This window comes from Monodon monoceros, unplaced genomic scaffold, assembly GCF_005190385.1.
Source record: "Monodon monoceros isolate NGI ecotype Baffin Bay Population unplaced genomic scaffold, NGI_Narwhal_1 Super_Scaffold_2, whole genome shotgun sequence".
Taxonomy (NCBI): Eukaryota; Metazoa; Chordata; class Mammalia; order Artiodactyla; family Monodontidae; genus Monodon; species Monodon monoceros.
The window spans coordinates 48,844,977-48,872,955 of record NW_021703776.1 but is presented as its reverse complement, the minus strand read 5'-3'; the positions used below and the strand labels follow the sequence as shown (position 1 = coordinate 48,872,955).

The window sequence follows — 27,979 nt, the reverse complement described above, 5'->3', positions numbered from 1 at the left end:
TAAAATCTTGAAACTGAGTACTGATTAATTGCAAGGCTAAATTTAAAGTTTCCTACATAGATCTCACTCCTTTCCAATGCATTCCTAGGAATAAAAACTGACTTCAAAATTCACTTTTAAGTCTTATTAGCTCTTCAGTTTCCTGCTTTCCCATTTAAAAGCCACACCTGAGAGGGGTGCTTTCTGCCATGGTGAGGAGATATTTGAAATAACTGATCCACCAAATATTTATTTTTGTCTTTTTGGTTGTAGAAGTGAAGGGTGAGCCAATCCTGCGTGAGACTGAATAGGACATTGCAAAGCTTTGGCAATGCAGTTTTTCTCTTCATCTGTGATGATGTGGGCACTGGTGCTACGACTCACCCATAGAAGGATGAAATCCAATCAATCCCCCTCCATTACTCACGTGGCATTTGAGCACTAAAGCCTGTGGCCAGGTAACTTACTGCTTGAACCTTAGAATCTTATATAGAATTCTCTGAACAAGTGACGTAACCAATCCCTAACAACAAATATTGATAGTTCTCTTTTAAAAAAGGAAATGAAAATGCCCGGAGGCAAGTAGTCCATTTCTGGCCCCTTCCTTAAGTGAACTATCATAGGGGAATACGGAAACAGAGGAAAGATCGGTTGTACATAAATCTGTAAAAATGTTAATGAGCTGATTAGCTCAGAGAAACATTCTGCTTGCCTGTTAAACAAAACTGATTGCTGAAAAGACCTTGTCTGTGTGGACTGAAAAAAATGGCTTCAACTGTATAAAAGTTCCTGCTCTCACATCTCATGCACCTTTAGGAAAAAATAAAGATATGTACCTGCATACTTTGGGTTTATATGGTACCTTCCTTCTGAAGAGCATAAGGTACCTTCAAGGGTATAATCAATTGTCTTTGAAATGTCCTCATGAGATATGAGGAGGAAATAAAGGGGAAACTGAGCAACAGAGAGAGTCAGTGAAGTGAGAGGCTGCAGTCATCAAAGTGATGCAGAATTATTTAAACCAGGGACTCTTGGTCCCCTGTTTATTCACTTCTCTTGACCTTCAACCTAGTTAATTCTCTCTTCCCTGAGCTTACCAGGTAAAGAATGTTTATGAATTCATGTAACTTCCTTATTTGTGTTAGCTTTATTGATAGAGGCTGAGAAAGATGCTTTAGCTCCCCAGATCCGGCAACGTCATTCATTACAGAGTGAGTAAACACTGCTGAGGGTAATGCAGCCATCTGACCACACTGCCCACATGCTAAATGAATGCTGCTTACACCTCTGGTGAAGCAGAATGCTACTTCTGGGCTAACTGGCCACTAGCAAAACCAACCCTGGGAACACCAGAAGCATCTGGAAAAGCAACAAATTCATATATTCCAAAGTCATCCAGAGCATCTTCGTGGCCTGAAATGGAAAACAAATACTACTTACAAACCAAATGCCTCAAATTGCTATTGCTATTTTTTAGAAAAACCTTTATAAAACTTATCTTCATGGTTTGCTTCAAGTGGTATGTGTATAAAACCAATTTAACATTTCTTAATCCCCTATAGTCATGCTGCCACTAAATAGTATTGGAAATCACTCCTGTTGAAGCTCAGAATTGAAACTGAATTGGGACAATTATTCTTAAAGTCTGATGTGGAAACAGTGTATTATATATTAATACACTGTTTGTAAATAATATAATATTAATATATATATTATATTATATTATATAAACACATGTGGGCAGCCTTGTTCTTTGTAACTCTCAGTTACCAGACACTTATAAACACCAAGGCTTCAATCTGTCAATCACAGCAGCTCTAAATCCACCCATAATATCTACTGTACTCTGCTAGATCTAACAGAGTCCACCAGGACTAATAAGAATAAATAAGCAACTATTGCTGCCCATACATACGAAACAGAAAACAAGTCCGATGTCACCTAAACTATCATCAGTAAGATGACAGGAATGGGGTGGTTGGGAGGAACCAGGTGGTCTCTGGGGCCTTTCTGAACTCTGACGGTTTATCATTTGTGAGAAAGGACTAGACAAGAGGAAGAAGACCCATGTTTACTGAGCATCCAGGCATTGTATTAGGCACTCCACCTACATTACTGGATTTAATTCTCAGAGCAACCCTGAGGGGAAGTTATGATCTCTATTGTATAGATGAGTTGAGGTCAGGAAAAATAATTAATTTTCCCAAGGTGACATTGGGGGAAAGTGGCACAGATGGGATAGAAACCCAGCTCCTCTGACTCCAAGGCCTGAGCAAAAGCCCCACTGTTAACTTATAACAACTCAGTAGGGAGTCAGAAGTGAGGGGCACCGCTGGGGACAGAGAAGCAGCAAACCTGTGGGACCTCCCTTTCCTCTTCTCCCTGGGAAGGAGCTGCCAGCACTGTATCTGCTTTAGGAACAGACACAGTGAGAGAACCCTTGGGCATTTTCAAAATAATAAGAGGATCAATGGAACAGGATTCAGCAGAACTCAGTGATGGCGGGCAAGTGACAGTCTCTCTGAGCCTTAGTTCTCTTGTCTGTGGAATGGAGTTGAAAGTGCCTTTCAGGCTTATCTTACAGGCCTGTGTGACTTACATAAAACTAATACAAGGGATAGAACTTTGTGAAGTGAGGGCAGTCATCCTGGGAAGGGAGTGTTAGTGTTATCTCATGTGAATTCTGTTATGTAAATAGTACATTTTACATATATAATTAATATCAACAATATATATTAATATACATTAATATTAATGTTGATAACATTCAATATCAATATTGAAAACATATCAATTAATATTAATGTTGATAACAATCAGTTAATATTGATAACAGCCCCTCTCAGCCCAGCCATTACCTGAAAACGTTTGAGCTTTCCTGTATTCGGTTTCTGGCCTGAAAAGACAAATTGGTGTTTCTGTCAGCCTTAATTATTGAGGAAAAAGCATTCAAGAGAAAAATTATTTTCATAGAAACATATGCATTACCTGCCTTCTAGCTTTCGCTTTATAACTAAAACCAAAAAAGAAGAAACACAGTAAGATACACTTTAGTGCACATATAAAACCATTCAAAATTTTTTTTAAAAATTTTAACCTACCTTTGTAGGGTTGGTATTTTTTCCATAGGAGGAGAAGACACATGGATATAATCAAAAAGAGTGATATTCCAGTTATACTTGCTAAAGGGGACAATGATTTCCCTTTTTGTGCAAGTTTCTCTATTCCTAAATAAAAAGACAAATATATTTTTATTAAAGATCAATAATAAATTGATCCTGAATAAATAAATCCTAAATGGTACAGTACTGCAAATGTGTATATATATATATATATATATATATATATATATATATATAGAGAGAGAGAGAGAGAGAGAGAGAGAGAGAGAGAGAGAGAAAGAGAAGTCTTAGTGAGACCAAACAGAAGGCAGGCACTTATTTTAGAATACATACTAAACTCTCTAAGGATATTTGTGATTGGAAATGTGGTGAGCTGTCCAGGATAATACCAATATGTTGTACTAGATGTAGCAAATAGCTCATATCATACTTTTCAATAGTGTTCACCAGCATTTAGCTTGGATCTGTTGAATCTCATTGTATAAAACATCCCCAGATGCTAGGTTGTTCTCTCTCTTTCCATCTCACTCTTTTAGCATTGTTCAGGTATGTGGATTTTCTAGGGCAGTGGTATGTAGTTAAAGGTGTGAGAGGGGAGGTGTTCATTTCAAATAATTACTAATTTTTGACCAATAAAGAAATTTTAATCCCTAAAATAGAATGTGTGTATGATTGTCAATAAGACATTTAAAGTCCCACCTTTGACTACAATTCACTGTTTTGCAAGTCATTCCTTTTGTTAATATCTCTATATAAAATATAGTGCTAAAAGCTAACACTTGCTGAGTGCTTATAATACATCAGACTCTTCTAAGAGCACATGATACGTATTAACCCATGGAATGTTCACAACAATGTTATTAGGGAGGTAATATTATTATTATTATCCCCTTTTAGAGATGGGAATCTGAGGCTTGCCTGAGGTCACTCAGGTAGTAAGTGGCAGAGTCCAGATGTGCCCCCAGACTCTTGACACTTTGTGCTGCCTCACTTTGATGCTGTTTTGACAAAACTCACCAAGTATGGCAATGTTAACACCAGTTCCAGACTATAACATGCTTAGTCAGAGAGTTAATCTATAAAGTGGAAAGTTGTGTGGCCTTCAACAAAAGCAAGTAACAGATGTCTTCCATGTTATCATGTGAATCAGACATTGATGTGGAAATGAATGGTGGCAGTTGCCTGTCTCTGTCCAGTTTAATGTGGGAGTGAAAGTTATGGGATGTCACTTCCCTTCTGCAGTGGTGGAGAACAGCTTGGAGGATCTGGGTGTGGTGAAGAACATGGTGTGGACTCAACTCTGCAATAAATATCCAGCCTGCACCGTGTTGTCTTCCACCACAAAGCCTCTACTGAGGTCTCCAGCAGCCAAGATAAGGATGAAACCTTAATCTTTCCCTTCTTTCATTGTGGACCTATATGTACTCTCAGCTTTTCTACCTACAATGCTTTCACTTTTTAATCTTCCCAGAATCTTTTCATAATGTAGTGTAGATCATATATGTTAAACTCCAGTTAAAAAGTCATGGAAATCATGCTATCTCCTCTAATTTTCCCATGTAATAATGTTCTTGTACTCCCTTTAAGTCCTTAAGAGTTTAAGCAGGTTGCTTTTCATCACCAAAAATCTTTACCATCTCAGATCGTATATTTATAAATTTCTGATATGCATTCAGAGAATTGTGTTCTTAAAATGTTCTTTTTATGGGATTACAATAGCTGTGTAATATTTATTGCTTTTAAACAGATTTTAAGGTAAAGTCCTTTTAGCTTTGGGTGGAAGAAATAAATGCAAGGTAGTATAAAATGGACTAGAATGGCAATTTATTGGTTCTGATCTAGACCAGAACATCACAAAACTTATCAGAAATGTTATTTTTCCTCCTTTTCTCTTGGTTAATAATTTGTAGGAAAAGTTATATTTTCCCACTGTTAGAATGCTGAGCTTTAGGTTTGTAACTACTTTAGCATTTGGGTGATCTCTGTGTGAGGTCTTAGCCTTTCTTCAGATGCTGTGCTCCTACTTCACAGGTTTGTTCTCTCTAAAGAGCTGGGCAGCTTTGAATGAGCCACTTGACTCTAAGGGTCTGGATTTTCCCAGTAGTAACAGGAGGAGGCCTGAATGATTGGTTTTTAAGTTCTTTTGTTGCTCAGATGTTATATGACTTGAGGCAGCCAAAGAGTTTTACATGAAGCTTATGTAAATAGGACACTATATCCAATGGTATGCTAGTAACTGAGTATCAAAAAGAATTATATGCACACATATACATACAAAAGTTATAAATTTTACTGATATGAAGGATGTGTAGCCTAATTTAGAATTAATAATAAAATATGCAGTACTCTTTATTGTTAATTCCATATATCTAATTGATTCTCATGGAATGCTTTTGTTGATTTTTGCTGAACTCTTGCATTTTCAACCTGTGGGTGATATGCAACCATGCTTTGAAACAATTATACTTCAAATAAATGCTTGGTTACTATCCAATTCAGCAAAGAGATAGTTTATATCGTAGATGAACAAGTGTAGCTTCAACACGAACTCTGGCTGATATGTACTAAGATGAAAGTGAAACAACGACATTCATCGGAATTTCATTTAACAGTGATGTGAATGACTTCTTTGCTAAATTGGAAAATAGATTTTGAATACCGGGAGAACTCAATTTTTTTTCGCCATATGTAATGTAATGGCTACAGAAACAATGCAATTTTAAATTTAATCTGTATTATCATCTCCATCACTTTCTTAAGTGTAACAATCAACAATTTCTCCATCACTTTCGTACGTGTAGACAATCTTATTAACTGAACAACATCCCCTGAGTTTTGAAAAGTATTTTCATTATTATTAAGTTCAAAATATTTTATAATATTCATTGTGATTTCTTATTTATCCTAGAGATTATTTAGAAGCATATTGTTTAATTTCCTCATGGCTGGGAGTTTTCTTTCTTGATTTTTTTAGTTGAATTCCACTCTATTTAGAATGCATACTCTGCTTGATATAAATCTTTTGAAATTTGTTGAGATTTTAAAAAAAATGACCATATATATAGGTGTATGCTTCTAAACTATAAATTCAGAAGGACCCATACTCTGCTGTGGTTGTCAATAAGATAAAGGTAAATAGAATGGTCTCTTGAGACACAAGCAGTGATACAAAAGCAAAGTAATAAAGAAGAAAAAATTGTTAAGAAATACTAAATAATAAAATGGCATGATTTAAGACACAGCATATGATTTGGGCACCACTCTTATCAAGAGAATTCTCTTATTTCTTTATTTTAGATCCAATACTAAAATCAAAACTACACAATTTTCAGATATGCACAATTAAATGTATGTGCATTATATGTATATAAAACCAAATGTACATTTGTTTCCCATTTATTTGGTACAGATATATCATATCAGTAATAATGAAAATAATAAAGAAATTTAAAGTGTCATTTATAGGTACAGATAAAGAAACAGTTTCAGAGAAATGAAAATATTGGCCACAGTCAGTAAGTCCTAGAACTGGGACTGGAACATAGTTTTTTCCCTGACTGCAAATTTAATTTTTTGCTGTTGATCCATGGTCAAAGAATAGTTTTCTCCCAGGCTTTTCTTTTCCTTTTTAAAATAAATTTATTTATTTTTATTTATTTTTGGCTGCGTTGGGTCTTTGTTGCGTGCAGGCTTTCTTTAGTTATGGAGAGCAGGGGCTACTCTTCATTGCTATGCACGGGCTTCTCATTGCGGCTGCTTCTCTTGTTGTGGAGCACAGGCTCCAGGTGCGAGGGCTTCAGTAGTTGTAGCACGCGGGCTCAGTAGTTGTGGCTCGTGGGCTCTAGAGTGCAGGGTCAGTAGTTGTGGCACACGGGCTTCGTTGCTCCGTGGCATGTGGGATCCTCCCGGACCAGGGCTTGAATCTGTGTCCCCAGCATTGGCAGGCGGATTCCTAACCACTGTGCCACCAGGGAAGCCCAAGCATGGTTTTCATAATTGGCAGGTAGCCCCCAATATATTCAGTTTTTCCTCCAACCTTTTCTAACACCAGATTTGATGTGCTCTGACTCTCTCATTTCTTGATAGCCAGACTGCCTTCACTAAGATTCAATATCCCTTAGTCCCTAAAAAAAAAATTCAATGCTAATTTATTCTAGTCCAGTTTCAACAATGAACCTTACAATGAAAAATATTTTACTGTAGTGTCAGATATTTTTTCCCCCTTAAACCTGAAAATATGCTAATAAGTATTATTTCAGAGTATTTCTCATTCTTATGCTGAAGTTACACTATGGCATACATCAGCTCTTTGCCAGGCACTTCCATGATTCTGAGGCCTTGTAGTAGGTTTAACATACAATGACTGGATGTCTCATACTATATAAGATACATCTCCTCCCCTCTCCATTTTTACCTTTTTGTCCCTTTTATTTTGTGTTTCCTAAAATGACTGAATTTGTACATTCTGTCCTACAGAGGCTCCAACTCGTTCCCTTTACCATTATTTCTTTATTTCTTCAGGTTCCTTCCATATTGCCCTCTTTCCTCTCTCTCCCTTGGCCTCTGTTAGCCCTCCATCAGAGAACCACCCTGAGGTGACCAGCACCTGTCAGCTTAAAACCCTGGCTATGGCAAAGGCCAAGTGTCCTTTCCCTGGAGAATGAAGAATAGAGATAGTCCTTTTCTCAGAAACAAATGATCCTCCCTGTTGGGCCCCCTTCTCTTCTAGAGCATCCCGGCTCTCTATGCTCAGCACTGCTTCTCTCTACCAGAACACACAAGATTTACCAGGTCCAGCATTTGAAATTCACAAAATAAAAATGCCAGATATCTCTGGGATCAAATCAAGGGGCACAGTTGCCGTTGTGTCAGCTCTAGGCAAGTATATTTTAGAGAGATGGATTTCTAGAACCCAACTTGAAAATAAGTCAGCAGGGAAATTCTGACCCTATTGCCACAAAGAATGTATAGGGATCCCAAGTGCAGTTCTGGATACTTGCAGGAGCCCCATTCTTCCTCCTTTCAGAGAGTTTTGTACTCTTTAGCACATAGCATGCCACTCTCCCCATTATTTAAACATGACTGACTCATTTACCAAAGCCCTAGTGCAAATGCTATTTGCCCCCTCCTTTGACAAACAAATAAAATGAAATAACATATTAAGTGCAAATATAGGCAAGAGGTGTGGTATCCATCGCAACCCTGCTGCTTGAGAGACTGCACCTAAAACAGGATAGCCGTATGCTCCAGTCAGCGTGTCTATTTCAAGATCAGAATGGAGTCCTGAGATCTCTCCCATCCAATCTGTTAGCTGATTACAGCCGCTGATTCATGTCCCTCTGGAAATGAAGGTGCCCTACTGGGGAGGCATGCTATTTCCACACTCTACTATGGCCCCAACTGACAGACACCGTGGTTCTATGCTAGATGCTCATGGGATGTCACCTAACGTTTCAGGTTCTGGATGTCAGGGCTGCAGCTTATCTCAGTTGTTATATCCCATGGTCCAAGGTGAAATACACCTCCTGGAGATCTTAACCAGAGAAATTTCTAGGTAGGTAGAAGAAATCAGTAAATTTATCTTTCTGCCTAGGAGTAGCGTCATTTTCCCATTCTTTTCTTTATGAAAAGATGTGCTATAGAAATAGATATGAAAAAATTATAGATTTTGCAGAATCATGTACAAAAATATTTCTACTATAGTTAAATCTCAAACTATGGCCATGTGGCTCTTGAGAACTCTAATAGTGTATACGGTGGAATGTTTTCATTAAATGTGAACATTTGCATTCTGATCATAAACATTTTCATTTTATACATATTGCATGTCACAATAGTGATTTAGGCCCAGTTAAATTTTAAAGTAGGGACACTTGCATTCAAGGAAGTCTTTAATTAAAGTAATAAAATCATTCTTTTTCCAAAATATGAATGCTAATTTATTACATTAATTGCTATTCTTTCCTTGAAACTTATATGCTAGCTGTTACTTTTAGTTACAGATATTTCATAATTTCTCACTAGTATGAAAATATACACATGTCTGGACAAACCAGAGTATCTTTGTATATAGCATGAAGTTAGTTAAGATGATAAGAAAATACACACTATCTTGTACATATATGTGACATATCTTGTATATATGTGACATATCTTTTAGATATTGATATTCTCAGTTAAGAACATCCAGGGAGACAGTTTATACAGTGGTTAAAAAAAGGGTTTTGAATTTAGATACTATTTTATTACCAACTAGCTGTGTGAATTTGCCTATTTCCCCTGTTTTCTTTAGGATATCTCTACTAAGATACAGAAAGGTCAACTGATATCTCAAATTAGATGTGAATCATAGCCCACAGAGCTGGAAGGCACCATCTGGTCTAGTCTTACACAGGCAGGAAAACATAGAGCTAATTGTCACATTCTCCAGTCTTCCTCTCCCCAACTGAAAGTCCCTAATAAAACTTTTGATTATTTCCAGACTTTGTTATTTTATTTCCATATTTGTGACCCTGGAGTCATCTTTGACTCCTTTTCCCTTTGCCTCCCACTTCTTATTGTTGAGACTTTTTGATTGGCCACATTCTTTGCCTCATTAAAAACAAATGTTCATCTATTCCTTATAACTGGACTCTGGTTATGCCAAACACAACTTGGTTTTGAAAATATCTCAGAGGCAGGTATCTTTTTTTTTTTTTTTTAGAGGCAGGTATCTTATCCCTTTAAATTATTTCAAAATTTCCACAGATATTAATATAGGTAGCTCATCAAAGTGGATGGTCAGTAAGTGCTCAACTGATAGTTACAAGAGATGTCCATTTTTTTCACTGTAGCTTGGTGTACCCTTAATCTGCATTGCAGAGATTAATTCATTTGGAAAGCTTTAAAAAAATCAAATACTTAAAACACATCAATACTACTCATTTTCTTTGCTATTTGCCGCTGTTTAAGATCTGTGGACATTTGGGGACTGGAAAACAGCTCTAAAAGCCACAAAGAGGTTATGAATGTTGACAACATTGAATCTTTCTGAAAAATAAGCACCTGCTCTTCTTATTTACAATAATAACAAATGTCTGCTCTTTGTACTGGTCAAACAGGTTTTTTAGATTTTACAAAAGGTAATTATTTGATATTAAGACTGTAGCTGTCTTTGGACCTTGGTAATAAGATCTTAATCAAATATTGGGGGCTTCTGATACTATGACAATATCTTGGCTAAATATTAATGGAGAAAGTTTAGGTAGTAAGAAAGGCTTCACTGCAGTATACACCTACATAGTATAGCCATGTTTTCACTTGCAGTGAGCATGAGGAGCAAGTCTTTGATAACATCCAGATTGCCACAAAGTTATTTTATATACTTAATTATGGTGTGCTTCAAAATTATGTTTCAGTTAACCACTGAGGTGAAAAGCTCATTAAATCATATTAAAAATTTAGTAAAATAGAAAGCAAAGAATGCTAGCTGTTTACATACATGCCTGCCATCCATATGAAGTTGTGAGCATCTTGTTAGCAGGAATTATTTTTTTTAAATGGCATTTTCAATGCTTACCCAAGTATTTGGCCCATAATAGGTGTTAAATAATGAATGAATGAGTGCCTGATTTATATAACCCTGAACACATACATGCTTTGGGGACCTATAAGGGAAATATGTTATTAACTACTGCCCAAGTGAAGCATAATTCAGGTAAAAATTCTAGAGCTGCATCATCCAATATGGTAGCCACTAGACATATGCGGCTATTTACATTTAAATTAAAGTTAATAGAGATAAAATGAAATAAAAGCTTCAGTTCCTCAGTGGCATAAACCATATTTTAAGTGCTCAAAAGTCAAATGAGGCTAGGGACTACCATACTGGATAGAGCAGACATCAAACATTTCCTTCATTGCAGAAAGTTCCACTGGATATCACTCTTCTAGAGAGTGTGGTATTTTCTTCATATGATAAAAAACAAAATCTCACCATGCCAACATGTAAATTCTAATGTACTGAAATGATTCTGCAAATATGAATACCCTTAACTTCATGGAGTCTTGGGAAGGCCCCACCTACCATATATTTATCAATCTGTAAATTTTTAATAGTCTTATCATTCTCAATGGCTCGTTAAGAGTTTTAAATTAAATTCAAAAGGCTATGGAGAAAAAAAAACCCACCTTAAACAAGTGGGTGTCACAGTTGTGCTTGCTAAATAATCAGATCCAAGATCCTAGCTGCCAGGTCCTGATCTGATAGGTCTGAGGTATCTTAATGAAAATACATTATTAGACCTCCCCAGGTGATTTTGATGCACATGGCCCAAAGGCCAAGTACTGCAGAATTTGGCCTAAGAATTCCAAGGATTATATTCTTGCTTTATATATTAAAGAAACATGTACTGACTCTGGCTATGTAACGGGCCCTATTCTAGGCAGCAGGGCTGTAAAGACAGAGAAAGAGAAGACACCAATGCAGAAGGTATTAATGAGCGGTGCCTTTTGCAAACTTGTTCCTCTACCAATCACAGAAACCCTGACCACCACTTCCTGTCCAAGCCTGTCCCCAGGTTGTCCCCAGGTGGAATCTGGCTTGTCTTCGTCTGCACGCAAAGAAGAGTCTAAGAAGGACTTGACAGTAGCAGTAGCAGTAGTAGCAGTAGAGGACAGAGCAAAAGAAGAAGAAGGTGGAAGCAGAGGAGAAAGCAGAAGGGGAGGAGGAAGAGGAGGAGGAGGGGAGAAAAAGGGAGAAGAAGGAAGAAGGAGAGAAAAGAATGGGCTTGAGAGATAGAAAGAAAGGAAACTCGATGACTGGATGTTAGGCAGGGCAATAAGCAAGAGAAAAAAGTCTGGGATGGGGTTTAGCTTTCTGGCTAAGGTTGGTAGATACTAGGACCATTCATTTAAACAGGGAATACAGAAAGAATGGCAATTTGGGGGAAAAGAAGATGTTTCATTTTTGATATATTGAAACAGTATGCTGCCTCTGGCACTTGAAAGTAGAGACATTTAGAAGGTAACTGGGAATACAGTTTTAGATCTTTAAAGACAAAGATTTGGGATGTACCAGTGTCACATGAAACCACGGGAGTGAATGAAATCATACAGAAGAATGAAATCATACTGTAGAGAGAAAAGAGAAGGCTCAGAAAGTTGGGAATTTGGTGGACATAAATATTTTAGGCAGTGATTCTTAACTACTTGGATTGATGACCTTTCTGAAAATCAGATGACTTCTAGAAAATGCCAAATTTCACAGACTTACAAAATAGTGTAGTTTCCAAGGTGTTGAGACCCCTATTGTGAACTCCCACAGATTTCAGGTTTTAAATGGTGAAAGAAGAAGGGAAGCCTGTGAAGGACAGTGAGAAGGGAGCCAGATAGGAAAACCAGATTTCATGGAGATGTATTCATCTGACCTAATGCAACAGTAGATATAAAACTTTTAAATGAATAACCTCTTCTCTTATATTCCTGTTTGTAAAATCAGGAAAGCAAGAATATACATTTAGAAGTAATTTATTGAATTCCCTTTTTCTTTATAGCCCCTCAGAGCTAGCAATTGAATTCTCTCTCCATTATTCTTTGGGTTTTCTTTCTTTGACTCTTAGAAACCATGGCTTAGTTAACTCAGGAAAGAGTTTCTTAGAGTATATGAACAATCCCACAATGATATTCTCTTCCACACAGGTATAAAATAGGAGTAGAGGAAGGCTATCGTGCATTTGTGTTTCATTGGGATCCCTGCCTTTTACATCACACTCACCTACAGAAGTGATGATGATGGTGAAATGAGTTTCATCTCGCCTTCCAGTTACATTGTTGTAAGCACAGCACACATAGTCAGTTGTCTTCTGGGCTATTTTCTCAGATGCAACTTCCAAGCGAGGCCCGTGCTTAATGACATATGTGACATTGTCTGTCCTCCGGATCCAGGAGTAGGTGTTGGGAGGATAAGAATCAGCAGAACAATCAAACAAGATCGCTTCTCCAATATCCACAGTGAACACTTCCCCTATTTTCAGCCCTTTATCAGAATTAACTTGAAGTCCATAAGGTCCATCTACATTAATTGAAAAAAGAAATAAAGGGGTGACATAAATAATTACAACATAGTTTTTGAGTTTGGGAGAGCTTAGCAGCATTTTATTTTCCATGAAAGTCCTCATGTTAAACGTGGGCCAATAGATCTTCATTTAGACTCCCAGTAAATGATAAGGACCTAAAAGTGTTTTATTCTGGTATCCATGGAAATGGAAATAATTTGAGATGTGATTGAACTTATCTGAAATAGTGTAAGCCCTAAAACTTAGGATATAATTTTATAGACACTGTTATCATGATTGTGGTGCTAAGCTTTCGAGTCATGTATAGATAAATCTGCAATCTTGTTAGACAAATTCCATCTTTCTGAAACTGCAGTTGTACTTAAAAGCACTTAAAAAATAGATTATGGCCACTATTTTCTCTTTGACAACCTTTCTTTGAGTATTATCTGCTTTTCTTCTAAGGGCTGGGACAGTTCATGCAAATATTTATGTTACACAGTTTCACGTGGAACATCACATGGAACAAAAATTTGTGTAAAAAGATATAGGAGTATTCCATATTTTCATGACATTTTAAGAGTTTAAAGAATGAAAAAAATTCCTCCCACAAGCTAAGCATAGATTCCATTTGGAAAAAATACATCTTCATTATCATCAACAAATATTCATTGATCATCAATAAACTACTTAATCATGGATATCCCCTGGTATTTTTCCTTACACTCCAATATTCCTATAGCAGCTTGCTATTTCTATGGCACAAGATTGCCTGCAGATAAAGATACATTTCCCACTGATTTCTTCAGAGAACATATAAAAAGAGATTTAAAAAATATTCCCCAGCTAGATAGGTTTCTCTCATTCGTATATATCCTGACTTATATTCTAAAAACTTTAAGGTTTAGGCATTATTGTGCTCACTTTTCAGCTGACGATAACCAATATTTGTTGGATATTCACCATCTGAAGACACTTTAAGTACTTATGCAGACAACCACATTTAATCTTTAAAGCAACCACATAAGGTAAATGTTATTATTCCCATTATAACGTGAAGGAAGAGATATTTAAAAAATTAATTTTCCCATGGTCACATAGCTATTAAATGGCAGTTCTGGGACTATAAAATATATGTATTTAATTATTCATATTACCTCTCCAAAAAAACTGTTAAGCGGTATAAACTTTCTATATCAAAATAATTTCTGGTTTTCTAACTGTATTATTTGTTCTACAATAAATTACTGTCTAATTATACATTAATTCTGTACTCAGTTAATCAAGTAATCAATCAAAAAATACTTGTTTGAGAGATACTAAGTGTTACATAATATATTTAATATGTGAGAGATAAAAAATGTGTAAGAGAGATAAAAAATGTGTAAGACACAGTTCCTACTCTCAAGGAATTTATAAACTGGATAAGGCTATGGATGGATTGCTCATAAATAACCTAATCTCAAAGGTGCTGATTTAAAAAAAAGTAACGACTGTTCATCTCTCATTGTGTGGAATAATATAATGTAGTGATTAGACAGTAGGATAATGAGGTTAAATCCCGATTTTGTCAATGATTAGTAAAGTGTTCTTCAAAAGTCATTTAAACTTCTGGGGTCTCACTTTCCTCACCTTTACTATAAAAAGATTGATTAGATGACTGGTTGCCAATTGTGCTACCTTTGAAACATCATGATTCATGCCATGCTAAAGTTATTTTGGATACTGGCAAGCCAACCCCAAATTTGCAGATTCCCAGAATGGTTCTCCATTATGTCAGCATATTCTGACCAATCTACCATTGGGGAGACAAATTTCCCAAGATACAACAGAAACTGAAGGTGCAAAACAATAAATTATATTTAGCTAGAGGACATACACTTTATACATATTTATTTCCTAAAGACACAGAGGCATCTGAAGGAACCCTGTAGATTTATACTAATATGTATACATGAGATGATCCTGCTTTCAGAAAGCAAACATAGAAGTATCTTCAAATTCGAAGTAATCAGGAACTGGAGATGGAGCATTAAAGTGAAGAGAAATGAATGCCCCTTTCCTGTGACTGAACTAGAACCCTGTCATACTGTTTTCTCATTTCAGGCTGTGATACGGTCTCAGGGGAAAACCTCTGCTTTAGAACTGTGTGTTGTAAAATAAAACACTCTTATTCTGAATTCCATTGAATAATATTGTGTAATGGGAATGAAAAGTTGTTTTCACTCACTCAACCAAAATCAATATTGAGATGCTACTGTGTGTGCATGATACTGTTCTAGGCATTGTGAGGAGACCTGAGGTGTCGTATACCGGTTCCTGTTGCTATTATCTCAGACCCAGTGCAGCAGCAGGGTTCCCTCAAGTTGTCAGCATTGATAGAACATTAGGGAAGCAAAGGCCACCGACTGGTGGGCACTGGTTATGGTTCCCATAGTAGGAAACCAATGGGAGGAATCAACAGAGGTTTGGAGCAGCAAAAGCCCCGAGTCTGTCACAAAGGTTAAAGTCTGACAGCAGAGAGGAAGGCTTGAAAAGGAAGAGAAGTGTGGTCATTCAGTATTTTCTGTCTTCCCACTTGTTTTCAGGGTTTATAGAATGTGAGTATAAAAACAAATCGTTTGACATTTTAACACACATAAAAATGAGAAATACTGCTTTCAAAGTGTGCTGACATTACTCAAAACTTTTTGGGGAACTTCCCATTTGGAATTGCTTTAGGACCTTGCAACATAATGGAATATTCTCAAAAGTAGTAATTCTTCCATTTTGGAGAGTGGGTTCCATTTGCAGAGAAAGCCCACAGTAATTTAGAGCCAAGGCTGGTGAATAAGGTTGATTATCTAATTTAATGATCACTGTAGTTTAAAATAAAACATGTTTTTAAAGAAAGGAATCTGATTGTCTTAGTTCCTCTTCCCTATACTCATGTTTATTTTGATTTTGCTACTTCCTCATTTATTGGGTTTCATGATTGGCATAATATTTTCTCTCCTGTCTGCTTAATTATATGCTATATGTGGCTCTTCGGAGTCAGCATCAAATACCTCAAACTCCCCCAGCCACCACACAAGCACCTCTTCCAGTTCCTGGAACCTAACACCTTGAAGAATTTAAGTTCCTTGCTTCTGACATGATTTCTTAAAATGTAGCATATTTTATCTGATTTTATAAGAAATACATGTTCACTGCAGAAAATCATAAAATTCCAGAGAAGGATGAAGATGAAAACTCACTTGTTTTCATCTCAGAGAATGAATATCCATATTTCAGTATATGATCTTTAAGCCTTTTTTCTCTCCCTCTCCCTCTCTCTCTCTCTCTCTCTCTCTCTCACACACACACACACACACACACACACACACACACACAGATTGATCTATCATCTATTTATTATCTATCTATCATCTATCAACTATCTATCTGTCTATCACACTCTACCTACAGCTTACAATCTATTTTCTTCTTCCTATACTATGATGTTATTTCCTTCTCATTAGCACATCAGGCTGACCATCCTTTACTTTGAAGTGCAGCCTAGTATATTATTCATGGGAATGAGCAATCCAATTGAAGACATTTGGAGTGATTCAACCAGTGTGGCCTCTGACATTGAAGATGAAAGCAGAAGGATAATTCTATTTTGACTGTGGTTCAGTTTCTTGCCCTTGGCAGAGAACTCCCAATAGAAGTGAACCCTTTGCCTCAGGAATGGCTGTTTACTGAGTGACTTGTAAAATACGTATCATCTGTTCTCTTTAACAATTTATGGCTGGGCAGGAACAGTACCTAAATTTCCATCATGATGCTGCTTGCCACCCTGCTTGGGAGCAGATGGTAAGTATTTACTGTGAATGACCTTTTTTTCTTTAATTTTTATCACTTAGAGCACTTCCCTGCAGCAGTGCCATATGTTGCACACAAAATGCATCAGTTACTGGGTTATTATTTACAACAGAGCTGGAAGGCATACACATTTCATGAACTGCAAGTAGCTACTAGCCTGAATTACTGGCTTGACATTGTATTCCACCAAGGCCAATACCAGGTTATGACATCATAACCTCATAAATATCTAGTCACTCTTGATTTTGTTATACTTTTTCTGCCAAAATAAAAAATAATTCCTGCTTTCATGAAGGAAATTGTCATAGAAACAGCACCTTAAGAAAATAGAAGAGGTGATTCATGCTGAAATTCTCAATGATGATGTGGTCCTCTACGGGGGAATATTGGAATATAACATTTACTACATTACTGAGGAACTTTGCTAAAGGTCAGAAAAAACAAAAACAAAGCAAAACATAACAACGAAGGGCCAGAGCACTATAACTAAGAAGCTGTTATAATGGGAATTTAGCCTTCCTACAGCTTCATCAAGTAACACTGAAATCTGAAAGGGATATGAAGAAAGATAAGCTGGTCCATTTTAGCCAAATTCAAGAAACCCCTATTGAATTCTTAATCTGTGTCAAGTATTGCCTTAGGGATACAAAGATGAATAACACGGAGCTCCTATTTTGGCCTGAGGTGCTTACGAGTGGAAGAGACTCAAGGAAACATAACGCAGTGAGTTCCAGGGGAGAGATGTGCGTGGGGTGCTGCAGGAGCACAGCAAACCTCTTAGTGACACTGAAGACCTGAGACCAGGTTGGGGGCAGGTGAGCCTTTCTGGAGAAGATGATATTGTGAAGGAAAAGGAGGGTATAACCAGGTGAAGAAAGGGAAGTGGGAACATCAATTTAGGCACATATTCTCAGTTTGCATGGAATAATAAAGATTGAAAGCATGTTGATGCTGTATCAATAGGGTAAATGACAGTTCTTCAGATTACATATTTTATTTAATTCTTGTAACCCCAAACCCAAACCAAAACCAACAAAACAAAAACAAACAACAAAATGGCTAAAACTGTGACAGTAAAAAAAAATAATGAATCTGGGTTGTGTTTCTGTATGTTACATGGGTAAAAACTGCTTAGCACAAACAAGACCATGATGTTTGATTTCTGAATCAAATCAAACCATAAGTGAATGAGTGAATAAATGAATGAATTACTGAATAAGATCAATAAGATGAGATGTTGACCAAGTGAAGGTTCTTGCATTTGAGTGCAAAAATAATCAAGAAAATAAATTATTAACATTCTATTCACAATTACCACAGAGTAAGAGTAAAAAATCTTAAATCATCTAGATAATTCATCTTTACAATGTGGAAATGGAACTCACATTGTAAAATTTTCCAAGTGTTCTTCTTTCTACTACCTGTCGTTAGTCTTTACTCATGACAGGTGTTTCTCTGAGATTTCCATAGACTATGCCTAAAAGAGTGCAAAGAAGAAAGTTCAGTCTGTAAATAGAAGATATGTCCTGTAAAATCTGAACTGATTCAGATGGGGATATTCTAATTCTTTCAAATAACACAGGAAAGGAACGAGGATTTAGGAGTTTAAAGCATAATATTTAACATTTACAGGTGTGATTATGGTTTTCCCCCCATTTTAATACTTTACATACTGTGTATCACCATATTCTGTGATAATTATAAGATTAGGGCATGAACTTGCACATGTTGAAAGAAAGATCTTATTTTCACTTTGCCAGATAAAACTAAACTATATAGCAAAGCAAAAGTGTATTTCAAGATGCAAATGATACTTTCATGTACCTGTAATTGCTTATGCAATTTCCCCCAGGAATTTTTCATTTACATCTATGGCTAAAGTTTAAAGATAGGTAAATAGATGGTGAGATAAATAGATAATAAGAAGAATTCATGTAAAGAAAATATTTTCATGTAGAAAAATAAAATGTGGTAAATAATGGTAACGTCTGGGGAAGAAAGTTCTTTTCAAAGTATTCTTTCAGTTTTCTCTTTGCAGGTATCTTCTAAATTACCCAGGCTTTCCACAACTTCTTGCTGTCATGTTGCCAATTATGTAAGCACAGTTTGGGCTCCAAGGGGAAAAAAAATAAGAAAAAAAAAGAGGAAAAGCAAAAGAGCGAACATTATTGAGTTTTTCCTATGTGCCACTTGCTGCCTTCTTTACACATAAAATCTCACTTAATCCTCCCCATCCCTCTAGAGATGGGTATTAGCCTTACACTGAGACAGTGTAGATAAGGAGATGAGGAAACTGACGTACAGGGTGACGATGGCAGTCTGAATGGACAGCTTAGGCTCATAACACCGTGCTATCCACTACACTCTCCAAAGGACACGATATTTACTAGAGTCCATGGTCGAAACAAAATAAAATCAGGTTTTCTTCAGTGGACAAAGAATGCTCCAACACAATCTTACTTCTGCTCTTACCACATTGAATGATGGTTCCTCCAAATTAATATTCAGTAGATGATATCTGGCTGGTTTAATATCATGTTTTGCATTTTGTATGTTTTCTATGTGAATGTAAACCATTTAGACCAAATAATAAAGAACAATGTAAGGATGTGTCTATATAGCCCTAGATTTGATTCCATTTGTCTGCTCACATTTTCTTTCACTGTGTTCAAGTACCTTGAATGCTTAGGTCTGTGCTACCTGGAGTTGAATGGAAGTTTTAATTCATGTCAGAATAATCTTATTCAGTCAAGAATATGCCTACATGTATAATAGATGGTGCCAAATCTAAATTTTTCACTCCAATTCAATGCTAGTCGTGCAGAGAGTCACAGTTTACACTTCGTAAATCTATTTCTCTGCCTTGTGCTTTAAGGCAGACAGAATATTTTCACAATATAACTAATGATTGTAATAAATCTTATATAAGTTGCTTCTAGTGAGTGTTTTGGTATTTTTTGGTGAAAAACTGTAATTTCCTTCTTCTCTGGCAATCTTTAATATAATTTCCTCTGTTTCTGTTTCTCTGTTCATCTTTGAGACATTGAATTCTGAACTAGGTTGGACTAGCAGTTAATCCTCTTTGAGTTCCCCTACACCAAAGGTGAATTACACAATCAATGTATGAAGTTTTTTCTATTTCTGTGTGAACAATATTTTTCAGAAAAAAATGCTTTCATATTGCTCTTAGACATGTTTAATCACTGTATGGAGGTCAAAATTGGTGACGTTTTTCTCTATATTATAGGTTAATAAAATATATCCTACCTTCCTTTTTCCCTTTCCTATAAACAGTCTTTCTATAATTGCATGACATTTGTGATCCATTTTGAAAAATGTGATCTCTTGACAAACATTTCTTGATTTAGTCTAGAATATGTGTGTATTTATTTATAAAACATTCTGTAGTCTTTTAAAAATTTTGAACCTTTGCTTTAAAAGTAATTTTCCTCATTGTTTACCAAGTAATGCCTGGCATTCAAAGTTCCCCCTAATCTGACTCAAATATACAGGTATCCTCTGATTTCAAAAACTTTGCATTACACCACTTGGCTTTTATGAAAGACCTATATTAGTACCTGTTTTAGCTGAAAGAAATCTGAAGAGGATTTTTGCTTTCACAAAAAATTTGAAAAGCAAAAAATAGCGTTCAGTGTTTGTTTTGCAGGAGCCGTTTTAGAGGCAGTGGGCACCCCAGCGGCGAAAGTGGCGCCACCAAGCCCCTTCCCAGGGAACTACACTCAGTATCTCCGTATGAAGGCTCCATAGCTTGGAACTGCATCTGTGAGCTACTGTGCTTTATTTTGATTTATTTTGTGCATCCATTAGCAAGACATGTCACAAGGCAACTGCTTATTCACTTTATACCATTTCGGTTTACACAAGGTTTCATAGGAACGCTCTACTTTCTGATGGAAGGGAGTGGGGAACCTCTATCTATTCCTCATTGTATCCTACACTCTAGCCAAACTGGACCATTTGCCAAATACTCTGACCTATGCTTAGTGTCTGTGTCTGCTGTCCCTATTGTGTGAAATGTTTTTTACAGACATTGCCCCTTGCCCCATTCATACCCATTGTTCAAGGTCCATCTCAAATGTTACTTTCTATAATAAGCCTTCTCTCCAGCTAGAAGTAATGTTTTCATCTCTGAATTCCCATAGACTCATAATATAGTAATAATAATGGCCAACAGTTATATAGTATTTACTATGGGCCAATCACTGTTCTAAGCAATTTACGTAAAGTAACAGATTTAATCCAAACAATAACTCTGTGAAGTAGGTACTATCATTATCACCATTATATGGTTGAAGAAACTGAGGCACAAGAGAGGTAAGGCAGTAGAAGCAGGATTTCTGGCTCCCGAGTTCTGAAGCTATACTCGTTTGTATACATTCCTATGGTATCTAAGACATTCTCATACATTTCACTGTCACATTTTCTCACTTCTGCTAAAATATAGGATAGCTTCCAGTTTTAAGATTCAATGGTTCTATTTTTATCTTAATTTTGCTTAATTAAACAAATGTTATTGTATAACTGTGTCATACCACTGTACTCCACTTCCCAGAAGTTGCTTTTCCTGCCACAATTCTGTGGCTCGGTTTTATTGTTAAGCTTTATCTAGTTGAAAAAACCTACATATGCTTTTTTCCAAAGAGTTAATAACACACTTCCTCAAGAAGACTATCAATTTTCTATTGAAGAAAATAGAATACAGATGTATCAATAATACAAACAGTTTCCATTTACTGAATGCTTGCTTGGTGTCATCTACTGACTATTCTTCAGAGAGGATTGATTTCATTTAACGTGGTGAGGTAGTTTTAACCATCTCCATTTTACAGATGAGGCTCAGAAAAGTCAAGGGATTTCTTAAAGTCACATAGGTAGTGACAGAACCCATTTCCCACATAGGTCTACCTCCTAAGCACCTAAACACTAGGTTTTAGGGCCTTTCTGAGCATTATGCAGATATATTTGATGAGTGAGTAGATACATTTACAAGGCTTAATTTTACCCTTGTGATTCAGCCAGCTGAAACCTCCACCCTCATGCCACATAGTGAGAAGTTTTCCTTTGCCATGCCTTATTTATTTTGTTATATTGCTGTTGTGGCCATGCACTAAGCTATAATGGTAACCGATCAGATGATTTCCCAATGTGATAAGCCATTGGTTCAACTAGGGGAGATTTTGCACACACCAGTCCCTCTCCCCCACACTCAGGGGACATATGGCAACGTCCAGAGACATTTTTAGTTGTCACAACTTGAGGGGAGGGTGCTACTGGTATGTAGTGGGTAGGGGCCATGGATGCTATTAAACATCCTATAATGCATAGGACAACCCCCCACAACAAAGAGTTGTCCAGCCAAAATGTCATTAGTGTGGAGGTTGAGAAACCTTGTGAAAAGCTGAAATTAGAACACTATGTTAAACATATTGGAGGTGGTGCTATGGAGCAGAGGGGATGGGGGAAAATAATACAATTAAGAGAGAGAAATCTTGCTTGGGTTGGTGATGATAATATGACATGAACTGAAAAGTTTGGTGAGCTTAACTTGTACATGAGATTAAACAAAAATAACGATAGCCACTACATCAACAGAAAAAAGAACCAGAGAGAATTGAAAGCCAAAATAATTACGGATTCCCTGGGAAGCTGAATAGCTTACTGCAGAATAATTATGCTTTCTCTGTGATCCTCTCTGCACCCTGCCTCTAGAAGTGGAGCTGAGAAAATGGGCAGAGAGAACAGCCACGCCTTGGGCCACATTTCCCATGCATAACCCGGGAACATTCTTTCTCCCTGTAGTCAGCTCCAGAGCACATCCCTCTCCCATTTTATGATGAACAGCTCTTCCTCCACGGGGGTGAATAAATCAGTGTCTTCTGCATGGTTCTGGGTTTGAAATTGAGGTTCCTACTTTCCACTAGAATTAAGGTCACACAGGCACTGAGTCAGAGAATGTATCCTAAAAGGTCCCTGGCCAATATCTCAACTTGATTTTCAAGAAACAGGGTTGTACAAGTAACTATATTTCATGACAAGACAGTGCCTAGGAAGTATAATTGTACCTAGTACTACATTACAATGATGGTGAAAACCAAATGACATCTGGTGTCAACATCTGGTGATGTTCTCTGTGGCTCCTCTCGTGAAAACTTCCCAGAAGAAAACTCATGTGTATGTATATATTTTTAAAAACTTACAATATATGGTAGGCATAATGATGTCACTTTCCATCTCACTGATAGGGTTCTTCACCAGACAACTGTAATTCCCAATGTCTTCTTTGGTCACTGGAACAATATGAAGGCTGTTGTTTTGGAGAGAAAAGGAGTTGGTGGAGCTGGTGTGGACAGGCCTCCCATTTTTTAGCCACTGGTAAACCAGCCGGGTGCCCCCTTCCACGAGGCATGTCAGGGTCATGTTCCCCACATACTCCACAGCCCCAGAGGAAGGCTGAGTCTGCACCACTGGTTTCGTGACAGGATCTGCAACATCAGAACAGATAGAAATGATTTTTGCCACCACAGAATTATAATAAAAGTCTATGAGGTCTTTCAAATATTAAATGCTAGGAAAATGATTCCAACATTTTGCACTTTATAAATGTAGACAGTTCAGGAAGTAATTAAAGAAGAAAATAAAAAAGTCATGGCAAACACAAAATGATAAAATATAAAAATATCATTTATAGCAGAAATAACTGAGTCTAGAAGTTACTCTTCAAGGATTTTCCAATGGAAACCTTTACTTTATAGATAATGCAGTTAGTGGTAGAGAATGTCGGCTTCCTTATTTCCTGTTCATTGGGCTTTCCCCCGACACCATAAGGGTGTACTCTCACAAGCAAAGTTTACGTAGTTATTCCCCTCTCTTGATTTGTCCTAATATCCCAAGACCAGCTGGTAGGGATACATGTGGTGAGCGCAAATTCCTACCCACCATCTGCAAAACACAAAGCTCAGATATATTATACTTTGGGGGGATTGAGAGAAAGTTTTAAAGAATCACATTTGCACAATTTACTTTTCCTTCTATGTAAGTGAACTAATTACATGTTTTAATTACTGTGCATTTATATTGCAGCGTTATGTTAGTCAGTGAACCATGTTAGTCACTGTACCATGTTAGTCACTTTAACGAACGAAAGCCTATAATAATCTCCTTCTATGCATGATTACTGGACACACAGAGAATGAGATGATATATAAGTAACAGAAAATTGGCTGCAATGTTTAGCTTTCAATTTCCTATCAAACTTTTAATTGGGGTTGAGATAAACCCACGCACATATGGTCACCTTATCTTTGATAAAGGAGGTAAGAATATACAACGGAGAAAAGACAGCCTCTTCAATAAGTGGTGCTGGGAAAACTAGACAGCTACATGTAAAAGAATGAAATTAGAACACTCCCTAACACCATACACAAAAGTAAACTCAAAATGGATTAAAGATCTAAATGTAAGGCCAGACACTATAAAACTCTTAGAGGAAAACATAGGCAGAATACTCCATGACATAAATCCAGCAAGATCCTTTTTGACCCACTTCCTAGAGAAAGGGAAATAAAAACAAAAATAAACAAATGGGACCTAATGAAACTTAAAAGCTTTTGCAAAGCAAAGGAAACCATAAACAAGAAGAAAAGACAACCCTCAGAATGGGAGAAAATATTTGCAAATGAAGCAACTGACAAAGGATTAATCTCCAAAATATACAAGCAGCTCATGCAGCTCAATATCGAAAAAACAAACAACCCAATCCAAAAATGGGCAGAAGACCTAAATAGACATTTCTCCAAAGAAGATATACAGATTGCCAACAAACACATGAAAGGATGCTCGACATCACTAATCATTACAGAAATGCAAGTCAAAACTACAATGAGGTATCACCTAACATGGGTCAGAATGGACATCATTAAAAAATCTACAAACAATAAATGCTGGAGAGGGTATGGAGAAAAAGGAACCCTCTTGCACTGTTTGTGGGAATGTAAATTGATACAGCCACTATGGAGAACAGCATGGAGGTTCCTCAAAAAACTAAAAATAGAACTACCATACGACCCAGCAATCCCACTACTGGGCATATACCCTGAGAAAACCATAATTCAAAAAGAGTCAGGTACTACAATGTTCATTGCAGCTCTATTTACAATACCAGGACATGGAAGCAACCCAAGTATCCATTGACAGATGAATGTATAAAGAAGATGTGGCACATATATACAATGGAATATTACTCGGCCATAAAAAGAAAGGAAACTGAGTTATTTGTAGCTAGGTGGATGGACCTAGAGACTGTCATACAGAGTGAAGTAAGTCAGAAAGAGAAAAACAAATACTGTATGCTAACACATATATATGGAATCTAAAAAAAAAAAAAAAAAAAGGTTCTGAAGAACCTAGGGGCAGGACAGGAATAAAGACGCAGACATAGAGAATGGACTTGAGGACATGGGGAGGGGGAAGGGTAAGCTGGGATGAAGTGAGAGAGTAGCATGGACATATATACACTACCAAACGTAAAATAGATAGCTAGTGGGAAGCAGCCGCATAGCACAGGGAGATCAGCTCCGTGCTTTTCGTCCACCTAGAGGGGTGGGATAGGGAGGGTGGGAGGGAGACGCGAGAGGGAGGAAATATGGGGATGTATGTATATGTTAGCTGATTCACTTTGTTATAAAGCAGAAACTAACACACCATTGTAAAGCAATTATACTCCAATAAAGATGTTAAAAAAAAAAACAACAGCTTTTAATTGGGGTTGATGCATCTTCTCAGGTAAATTTGTCTTGACTCAGGTTCACATTTTTTTTACACTGGAAAATGTGCATTAGAGCACAAACAGATCCAATCCTTCTGCCCAGAGAAGACAGGAAAAAATGAAAGATAAGGAGAAAAGAGGTTGAAAGGTAACTTGCAGGGGTGCTGAGTAGTTCTGAAGGCTCCAGTCTTTCTCAAGATGGGTGCAATCAAGTGGTCCGCTCAATTTAACCCTTTATATTCCCTGGCAAGAACAAAGGGTTTGGAATAGCTTTTGTTACATTACTATGATTTAAAAAGAAAAATGAATTGGTACATTTTATTATGTAGAAAAAGCTTATGTTTCAAATGTGCCCATGCATGGAAATACATGTGGTATGGAATAAGTCAAATAGATGATGTTGAAGGTCTCATATGGGAGAGCCAATCATTAGAATAGACGTTGGTACTGTGATCATACACTTGCATTTAACAGTGTATCTCAGATATGGAAGTTTCCTAAGAAGATTTTTTACACAGGCCCTAAACCCCTATCAAGACCTTTTCGTTGCAGGGGGAAGGCACAATATAGGAGTAGGTTAATAAGAAGTACAAACTACTATGTATAAAATAAATAAGTTACAAGGGTATATTGTACAGCACAGGGAACAGATTCAATATTTTATAATAACTGTAAATGGAGTATAATCTATAAAATTTTTGAATCACTGTATTGTATACCTGTAACTAATATAATATTGTAAATCAACTATACCTCAATAAAAATTTTTTTAGCAAGAACTTTTGGCTGCATGTCCATAAACAGATCCAATTGTACTACATATTAACAAGTAATGGATGTTCTATTAAAAGTTTGGAGGGAGAGACGAGATACTACCCAGGAGAATTTCATGAAAATATGAAAATGTCCTCCTTTTCTCTCCCCAAAGTTGTTCTCTAGGCATCTGCTGCAACATCCTGTGTCTTTGTTCCCTTGCAAGCTCTCCAGTTTCTACTCATTTACTGTGCACATATTTACTGAGTGTCTACAAATGGCCTGCATCGGGGTTTAGGCAGTGAGGAAAAAGCAGCAAACAATACAAAGCCTGCTCCCATGGACCTTGTATTCTAGGCAAGGAAGAGAAACAATAAAAAAATAAAAATATACAATATGTCCAGTGTTACGAAGAGAATAAAGCAGAACTCAAGATAAAGAGTAACTCTCTCTCTCTCTCTGTATACTTTACATAAGGTGGTCAGGAAAGCCTTTACAGATAAAGTGACACTTTGGCTGAGACCGAAAGGAAATAGGGGATAGTGCCATTACCTAGGAGAAGAGCAACCTAGGTAGAGTGAACAGTCAAGTACAAAGGCCCTGAGGTGTAAGTGTGTTTGGCCTGTTCTAGGAACAGCGAGGAGGCCAGTGTGGTCAGAACAGAGTGAGTGAGGGGAAGAGAGGTGGGATGGGGTCAGAGAGGTACTGGGTATGTTGGGGGGGTCACACTGGGCCTTGTGGGACATCGCTAGCACTTTGGCTTTGATTGTGAGTGAGACAGGAAGCTATGGGAGGATTCTGAGCTGCAGAAGGCAGGGGTAGAAACGGGGATAGTGGACCAGGCTGTTAGGACAGTTCAGGCCAGAGCTGATGGTGGGGTCGAGCGGGTCGGTCGTGGGCGTAGTGAGAAGTGACTCACTTCTGTCCATATCTTGAAGGTAAAGATGCCAGGATTAACTTGTGGACTGGATGTGGGGTGTGAGAGAAAGAGGGAGTCAAGGGTGATGGCAAGGTTTTGTCCTAAGCAACTGATGGAATGAAGTTGCTATTTCCTAAAACAGAGGAATATTGTTAAATAGACAGGTTTAGGGGGGAAAAATCAGAAGTTGGGGTATATTTAAGGTATGCTGCTTACATACCTCAATAAGGAAAATAAATGTCTGAAAGTTGGCTGAACCCCACTCTCCCTCAGAGGACATACCTAGCAAATTCTATTGTTGCTTAAGTGTGGTCACTGAGCAAGTTTCATCCTCCCCAGTGTACCAAAATAAAAAAAAAATTCTTTATGTGACAAAAATGGGGTGCTTCCCAGGGTACATTCTGTTAATGAGAAATAAAATTTTCTCTGCCTCATTATATCAGCAACTTTATACTTGATAGTTTCCAGGCAAACAAATAATATGTTTTCCTTACTGCTTGATTACCTTTAGCTGGGCACTGCGCATATACTTTACATGCAT

General features: G+C 37.1%; 1 protein-coding gene across 13 annotated transcripts in view; it reads right to left on the bottom strand.

Moving 5' to 3' along the window:
- The window catches only part of HEPACAM2 (HEPACAM family member 2), a 66,082-nt gene that overhangs the window by 23,222 nt on the left and 14,881 nt on the right, over positions 1–27,979 (bottom strand). For 9 of the 13 annotated variants that reach the window (XR_003795355.1, XM_029234503.1, XM_029234504.1 and 6 more), the window contains 6 exons: positions 23,200–23,484; positions 12,856–13,152; positions 3,081–3,206; positions 2,968–2,992; positions 2,838–2,875; positions 1,319–1,392 (listed from right to left, as the gene is read on the bottom strand). Coding sequence is in view for 9 of the 13 variants with exons in the window: in XM_029234503.1 (XP_029090336.1) it covers positions 1,319–1,392; positions 2,838–2,875; positions 2,968–2,992; positions 3,081–3,206; positions 12,856–13,152; positions 23,200–23,484 (845 nt within the window). In the remaining 4 variants the exon portion in view is untranslated. The remainder of the gene's footprint in view (positions 1–1,318; positions 1,393–2,837; positions 2,876–2,967; positions 2,993–3,080; positions 3,207–12,855; positions 13,153–23,199; positions 23,485–27,979) is intronic. The other 4 variants (XR_003795357.1, XR_003795358.1, XR_003795356.1 and 1 more) reach the window with 1 other exon arrangement.